The 8,781-nt window shown below is 40.3% G+C and overlaps 1 protein-coding gene across 1 annotated transcript in view; it reads left to right on the top strand.

Moving 5' to 3' along the window:
• The first annotated feature begins 1,306 nt into the window (after nt 1–1,306).
• LOC120059878 (steroid hormone receptor ERR2) overlaps nt 1,307–8,781 on the top strand; it is a 49,529-nt gene continuing 42,054 nt past the window's right edge. Inside the window, exons 1-2 of the mRNA XM_039008938.1 lie at nt 1,307–1,356; nt 5,905–5,973. Of these exons, the coding sequence (XP_038864866.1) occupies nt 1,307–1,356; nt 5,905–5,973 (119 nt within the window). The remainder of the gene's footprint in view (nt 1,357–5,904; nt 5,974–8,781) is intronic.

Here is an 8,781-nt window from a genome sequence, read left to right as displayed (position 1 = left end):
CATGACTTCAACGGGTGACTATCCAGAAACATTCCTTACCCCATGACTTCAACGGGTGACTATCCAGAAACATGGAGCACTCTGTTTCTGCATAGATCTGAAAGATTTATTGACGGGACATACAAACAGGCTGAAATGTCTCTGGTGTACTGAAAATACACTACTGCTGTTAGTTAGCACTTTTAAATTAAGCTAATTTGAAGGATCAACAGTAAGGCATTGCTTTGTTACATTGCTTTGTTGTGGTTGTCTGTCATAACCTGCTGAAACAAATACTTTTTATGTAATGAACTGTTGTTATTCTTGTGCACACTACAGTATGTTGTGTAAAATACTTGTTTTTATACATAAATATTCCTTGTGCTATTTCAATTGGTATAAAAGCTTTATTTTTGTGAATCTAAAAATAAAGGTTGAATTGAATTAATAATATAATTCCTTTTTGTTTTACTATAAATGTTTTCCTGTTTTCTGGACTAATTGTGATTAAGTGGGCTCAAGGGGAAATCATATTATTTTATTTTTATAGATATGTGCTTTATTTCAACATCAATAGGGCATACATGTCCAGCAACTCGTGTATGTATTCATATTTGAAATTAGCATTGTGAATGGCTGCCTGTGAGTTTTTAGCTGTCATATTTTTATTTGTGTGTTTTTCAACATGTTTTAGTGTGTTGTGTGAACTCTTTTAAGTGCATGTTGTAAAGTATATGCATCTGTCTGTTCTAATGACAGTGGCGTTGTGTATTTGTGTGTGAGCATGTGTGTGTATTTTTGTGTAGCAGAGAGCTCTATTGAGCGTTTGGTTCCCTCCTCCGTGCTCTGTCCCTTTAAGTCCTACCCCTCGGAGACAACAGCAGCTGTTCCATATTCATCAAGCCACTGAGTCTTAAAGAGCCCTATCCTGACCATGGAAAGAGTCATTCCTCTCTCTCGCTCTCTCACGCTCTCTGCATCTTAGCGCTCATCCGCCGCTGCCTGCGCTCCTCTCGATCTCGCTGTCTCTCGCCCCCCTTTACCTCTCTCTCCCACTCCCCTCTCTCGAGCTCTCATATACACACAGACACACACATAGACGCACAACCATAGACACAGACACAAACACTCTTCAACTCTCTTACGCACACACTCTCGAACACAGTCAGATACAGCATACCTGTGCAGGCTGGGGGAAGCAGTTCTGGAGGGGCTTTTCACCGTTCTCTCTGAGGGTGCTCTGCTGTCATTTTGGGGGAGAAGCGGGTCTCAATTGTTTCCTATTTCCTCTTCCTCTTCTCATTCCTGGAATGCTAAAACTGGACTGATGGACATTTCAGAACTTTGTCTGCCAGACCCTCTCAGCTATCATAACCAGTAGGTGCACTTCTTTCTTTCAGCCTTCCTTTTAACATACCCGTCTTTTGTGATGTTGGATATAGCTTTGTTCCCCTCTTGCAATCTTTCTTTCTTTTTCCTCCTCCTTTCTCTTCGTGTTTTCTTGTAGAAGTGCTTGCATTTGTTTCCTTTACAAAGGACCTGCCGATCTCGGCGCCAAACTTTTTACTGCTATTGTTAAAATGCACTGTGCTTTTCCTGGCTCTCTTGCTCACACTCACACACACACACACACACACACACACACACACACACACACACACACACACAAACACACTAATGTGCACTATCTGACTCTTTCTCTCTACATATGTTATGGAGGGCTGTTAATTCATACAGGACTGTCTGCTGCCAGTGTTACCCTAAAAGCAACAGGACAGGTGTGCTGTGGTGTGTCTTTGGTTGTGTTCAATAGGGAGAGAGGACCCTTAGCCCTTTAGCACATTGTCAGCCATGTGTGTCACTGTGCACATTTCATTAAGAGCATGGCCGATCAATTAGGAGTAGCTCGTTGCAACGTGCAAGTGTGTTTTTCCTAAAGAATAGAGGGAACGTGTCCTGTTGGGTTAGGAGCTTGTTCTGGGATGGCTTTGTTCTCTGTCCGTGTCCTGGCCGGACTGCCACCCTGACACAATCAGAATACATTTAAAAATATTAGATTAAAGTGAATTAATGGAATTGGGGAGGATGAATTGCACGCTGCAATATTTGTATGTCTGGGGATAGATGTATGAAAGAACCGTGTAATCCCAGTGATCAGTCAGATCCATCCCAGCTCCATCCCAGCTAGTAGCACATCAGCCAGGCTGCCTGTCTGAGAAGCTCTCGCTAACTGTGGGCTTGCTTAAAGTTACCTGGTAATTTTATATGCACTTCTGCTTTTATACATTCATATCTTGTTGGCATGTAGGAGATGTATTTTTTATTTTATAGCTGACTGGTATGATTGCTTGAATAAAAATGGAAAAGTATCTCCAATCCAATTTTATTAATCTACTTTAGAAAGTGTTCTAAAAATACAACAGCTAGATATCTATACATGTATGTTTTAATATAATTTTATAATATTCCACTCAGCAGTGACAATCTTTTAATTTGCAGGGTCTGTAAGTATTATCATGTGCTTTTGATGAAATTCTTTATACTTGCTGTCACATCCTCATGTAGTATTCCAGACAGTCATTATTTCAACCCATAACTCTTTCCACGCAAAAATCTAATCAGCCAAATGTGTCTGTCGTTGTAGCTGGATTATGATTAAAAGGCATGTCTGCTGAAAGATTTAGATATATTTATTTATTTTTGTCATTTAGCAGATGCTCTTATCCAGTGCAACTTACTGGAGCAATTAGGGATGTGCCTTGCTTAAGGGCACATCAACAGATTTTTCACCTAGTCAGCTTTTTGGATTCAAACCAGCGGCCTTTCAGTTACTGGCCCAACATTCTTAACCACTAAGCTACCCGCCGCCCTATGATATGATAGAAAATAATAAATGAAAGTAGTTGAGCAATATAGATTTTCATGTATGGTATTTCAAAGCAATACAATCAGAGGAATTCTCAATGGGATGTCATGCAAAAGAGGAAAAGGGTTGAATTGTTCTGACAGCCTATGGATTCACTCTTGTTTTCAGGAACTCTAGTTTGGGCATTAACCATATCCCGCTCAGAGAGAGAAAAGTCAATCTAGTGAACTCATTAACCCCTTAGACGGACTGTTATAATCTCCTTTGTTTTACAGAGGTTCTATACAACTCTGCCTTTTAGGTACACTTCAGTGGTAAAGGGTCAAAGTAACAAACTTGCTCATCATAATATACAATAACTATACAATAACTACTGAGACATATTTAAGATACCTTTATTAGTATTGACGTTTACATAGTATACTGATTTATTATGAGAACATTATTTTTAACGCTCAAACCTTTCAAATGCAATCTTCCACCTCAAAATGTGACTCATGTATTCATTTTTATGATTTTCTTCCAAATCATGTTGTTTGGTGCAATGGTAACAACATTCTAACCTACTTTGGTGGTTATTCACTGTAAGCACTCTAGCCAATATGGGGTGCATAAATTAAATAATTAAATTGTTTTAGATTGACTGACATTATATTTACGATAGGGAATGTTGAATTTAAGATCATTGTGGCAAGTGTTTCAACAGAAATTTGCAATATAATGATTTTGGATTTCATTGGAAAGGTGGGCACAGTGCACAATACAAATAATGTTAGTGTTAAATTAAGCAAAGCTTTTCTTTGGTGGCTTTAATGATACATGTACACTAGGTGATGCAGAATGATTTATTTTATTTTGCATCATGTAATATAACATCTAATATATCATTCAGTGGAATACGATTATTAGATACAAATATTTTGTGTCTCAATGTTGTGTTTCACACTTCCATACATGTAACATTTATAAGACAAGCAATTCTAATTAGAAATTTGTACAAAAAATACAACTACAAAGGGTGATTGGCATTCAAAATACTGACTGTGTTTTACATGTTTTATTTTCTATCACATACGATGTAGAGACAGCGTGCATTTCCTTCTCTTCTGTGATATAGAACAGGTAATATCTGTAAATGTAATATATAACGCCATATTAAATATAGGTTTGACATAATTGCGGTGTTCTATGATATAGGTATTAGATGTATGTGCATGTAAAAATGAAATTAGTCAATTGAACACTTATTACTGCTTTAGCCATGTATAGCAGGAATTACATACAGTAGATGTTTTGACATGCAATGGCTGGCAATATCTCAAACATAAATCAGTTTAAGATCAGCTGTGATCTTTTTCATAAATTGCATTGAAATAGTTTAGATATTTATGTACAGTAACACTCTAGTATACACTTAAGATGTATTTGAATTGATTTCAAATGAAATGTCCAACTATTTAAAAAATAATAATCTTTACAAAGCAGTTAATCCGACAGTAAAATCATTACGCAAAAGATTAAAGACTTTATAATGAAAATAACATTGGACAACATCTAAAATTAAAGTCTTTGCTTCCAACTAATGCAGTGTTGTTCGTTATAGGACATAGTTTGCATTGAGTTTACAGTGTCTAGTCCCTCTGCTTGGTCCGTGGACAGCAGTGTTTCCAGCCCCTCGGTGTGGTGTGGTGGTGTGTGTCTCCGGTGCTTGGTTGCTGGGATTACTGGAACGTATGTACACCATGTAATTAACAGAGCAATGATGTAGAAGCAGTGTAGTATGTTGCTCTATAGATTGACCTGGAGGCCTGAGTGACACTGCCTACGACTGTAGGAATCGGATTGAATCAGTGATCGTTTTTATTTCAGACAATATGGAGAGGTATGTATAGCCTATTACTGCTTGTTTGAATTGATCACTCAAATACATTTTCCCTAAAAAAGAGCAATAGTAGGTATGAAGTGGCATGTCTCTCCACAGCTTCAAGCTTGCTCTATATTTATTCTCCCTTCTCGATTGGGATGATGGATAGTAAGCTACGTATAGTAAGATTGGGATGGATAGTAAGCTACGTATTGTAAGATTGGGATGGATAGTAAGCTACGTATTGTAAGATCGGGATGGATAGTAAGCTGAAATTCACAGAACTTGATTTGTTTAAGTTAAAGTCTCTCTTGGTTCAGGCAGCAGGAGGTAACATATGGCAGTCAGACAGGCTTATTGTTGCTCTTCTATTGCTCTGGCTGTTTCAGCGCAACTCAGAAATCAGCCAATGCTGAGGATTGTCAGTTTGAGTTCATCTGGGCTCTCCAGCAAACACACGCTGAGCGGCAGGCAGCTGATTGAGACGGGACTCCTCTCTATCCTAAATGTTCCATCAACACCCTCACTGCTCCTCCCAGCCATACTCTACATGTCCATTTAGTAAATGCTTTCTGATGCATTTTCATAAAAAAGCAATAGTTAGAACACAGCAATGAATTACATTTCAATTTGTTTGACTTCATTTCCAGGTTGCTGCATTAGGCTCAGTAAAATGCCCATCTCTAACATTCTTGTCCCTTCTCTCTTTATTCTTATTAGGTTTCAGAGAACAAGGCGAGGGAATTACATTAGTGTATCTTAAGTTAAAAGCTCTTTGCTCTTTGACCAAGTGTTTCAGTGTTATTGGGTTAATCAGATTTTTGCTGTCTTCATGGAGATGCTATCGCAGGGTAGAGGTAGTGGCGGGTAACCAAAGCAGTCCTGCACAGACACCATCCAGATGGGATCAGCTTACGGTAATTTGGTTTCAGAATACATTACCAGAAGAGGCTCCTGGCCGAGAACGGCCACCCCACTAAGAGCCAGGAGTCTGTGGTCGCTGTGGCCACTGCAGACAGCCAGCTCCAGCCGGCCCAGGTGACCACCGCTGTTCCCCGGTCCATTCCAACCCTCCTCCTGCTTCTCTCCCTCTGCACTTAAGGGGAGGTGTCGGGATACGTGCCTTTTAAGAAAAACCTAATGTTTTAAATTCAATTTGTCACCCACTTCTAAATGCATCTCCTTGTACCAACAGGGCTTCGTTGTCCAATTCATTAGGGCGATTACTCAGTCCACTGGCTACACTGGAGCCCTCACATTTCTGGTAAGCCCTGCATATAAGTATCATTTCTTTCACTGTAAACATGTCACTCAGACCAGGCTGTTCAGGGAGGGTGGGGGGGTGCTGCCCCCGGCCCCTAGGGCGTTAAGGGATGCAGAGTGGATTGACCCTCCCTGCTCTCCATTTTTTTTCTGTGTGTTTGTAATTGTTGGCTACTTGCATATGCTATTTAAGGGAAGCTCTTCACAGCACTTCACTTACACCTTCACATGCAGTGTCACCCTTCACTCTTCCCCGCTCTGGCCCTTCATGCATCCTTATCCCCCAGTTAACTAGGCAGGACAGAATATAAGGACAGAGTATTGAGATTCAAACTAAATTAACTGCACACATCTACTTCACCTTCCCTGAACATAGCATCCCGGGTCCCATTTAACTAGGGCCTCATTGAGATGCTTACTTATTTCTTGTAGAATACATAATAAAGATGATACATTCCTAGACATATGGTATAGAGCATGGTTTTTACTGAACTAGGTGGACTTCAACTTCTGTTTGTTTGATGTTTCTTTGATCATTTTGCTTTTGATTACAGACTGTTTATGTGAAGTGTGTGTACTGATACAGTTTATCTCAGAAGACCTCGATAATTGTTTGTAACACCCATTGTTAACACTCTAAAATGACAGCTTTATTTTGGATACCATGACTCATACGAGCTCATGCAGTGTTTGGCCTTTCTAGTCTTTTCTGTAATGAGCCACGTGTCACTTTGACCGTTTCACGACATCCAACTGCACTGAAACCACCAAACGTCACCAGTCATCCCTCCTGATTTTGGCCACGGTAACCTTGGACACCTTCACTGCAGTGTGAGAATGTGTTTAAAAATAACCAGGTCCATTAGTCAAGGAGGATAATGCTAGCCTGGCTACGTGGGCTACTCTCACGCCCTTGTGGCAGCGAAGTGCTATCACTGACACGGTGCGTCAGCACTTCTTTCTGTTGCTCCAACACTGAAAGGCTCCTCTTGATTCACACACACATAAGGAGGCTCAGATGGAGGACTGTCAGAGAAGCTGTGGAAAAAGTATAAAAACATAATAACTGCATTCTGAATATTATAATACATTATTAGTTCTCATGAGAATATACGATTTCAGAGTCCAAGATTTGTTTTTCTAACACATTGGGACAAACAGCTGTAATTACATATGTATTACTAATATTCACTGCACAGTGAATATGTGGTTAGAGTGTGATTATCCAGTTATAGTTTAATCATTGAAGATCTTTCTTTGGTTTGGTGTGTTACTCATCTCGTCATCTGTCTGTTTTCATTCATTCCTCTCTCTGTCTGTATTTGCGTCTGCTTTGCCGCCCAATAGACGCCAGACTGAATGATAATTCTGCAGCTTTTAGATATGCTCTGTCTTAAATGTAATGGAGGGAACATGCTAAGTCCGCTAATTTACACTTGGTAAAAAGCGTGACGTGGAGTGGACGATGCGGGCGTTTATCAGTGAATGTTATTGGTATTGAGCGGCCAGTCGTTTGAAGGTTATGTTTCTGAGCAGTAATTGAAATGCAAAATAACATTAGGATCGATGGTTAGCTCTGTTTATTTATGAAATCAATATTGAAACCGTCCGTCACAATAGCAGCTCTGATTCTTACTGACAGCTTAAGTACGGATGGACTGACTGTACACGGCCTCTGCAGCCCTTCCAGGCCTCCCAGCCATAACAGCTGTTAGCCTGAGAGCCATTTGCCTCCTTGCTCTGCCCTGCCCTACTCTGCTCTACTCTGTCCTGTTCTGTCCTGGCCGCTCAGGCAGACTGATGGCATGGAGCATTCTAGGAGGTTCTGAAGACATATTGTAGGACTGTCTGAATGACAGCATTGATGAGCTTGGATGAGGATCGACACTAAAGCTACAAGTTCAAGAGTTTCCATTAATATTAGAGTAAATGCAATCCAGTCTTGATGTAAAGGTTGTGACATTGTAGGGTGTGTACATACTCATCGGACCCTCGCTGTTGTTATGTGCATGTGTCTCTCCCAGAGAGAGAGAACACTAGCACGTTCTCCTGGTTGGGTTTGCCTGCCCTGGGGCCAGAACTTCTGAATCACCAACCATTAACATCCTAGCATGCAGGCTAACTGCTGGCCACCCTCTGCCTCAGTGTGCAGGGCTAGTTTCACTGTGGTGACTGGGAATATTTATTAATGTGTTTATTTCCTAGGGACCTTGTCAATAGGCTTTGTAGTCACATTACAAAATGGATGGGAATCTTGTTGTTTGGGGTTTTCGGTAACTTGAAAATGTTGAATTTTAGAATATTTTTTAGAATATTCGCAGGGCCAATGAGATATTTCTGGCCGGTTCACCTGTGAGTTAGAAATGTGTCACTGACAGTCGTCCGCTGTGATCTTTTTCTGGGGTTTGTCTTTTAGGAAGGTTACAACGTCCATTTCATTTCTTGTTTTAATTCAATGTCAAAGTTCTATCTTCTCTACGTAAATCAAAGTCCATTAGACGTCCGTTTTGTCCCTCTCTCAGTGCTGTGCTGACCCATGGCCGTCTCAGTAAACCAGACTGCATTATAATGTCAATCTTTATTCATCATTCTCTCTGCCTGAGAGAAGCGTCTCGGCTTTCATTTCTGGAATGTCATAGCAGGGGCATGGACATACATGATGCCGTAGAGGGTACATTGAGGCTTGGCAGGGGGTACTGCATGTGTTATGGAAGGTGGAAGCTAGTCATGTTGTGTTTTTACATGTTTGTGTTTGACCTTTTTATAATTTCATTTTTGTATACGCAGTACCCTCAAATGCACACAAAAC

This window comes from Salvelinus namaycush, chromosome 15 (assembly GCF_016432855.1).
Source record: "Salvelinus namaycush isolate Seneca chromosome 15, SaNama_1.0, whole genome shotgun sequence".
Lineage (NCBI taxonomy): Eukaryota > Metazoa > Chordata > Actinopteri > Salmoniformes > Salmonidae > Salvelinus > Salvelinus namaycush.
This window is presented reverse-complemented; position numbering and strand designations above follow the sequence as displayed.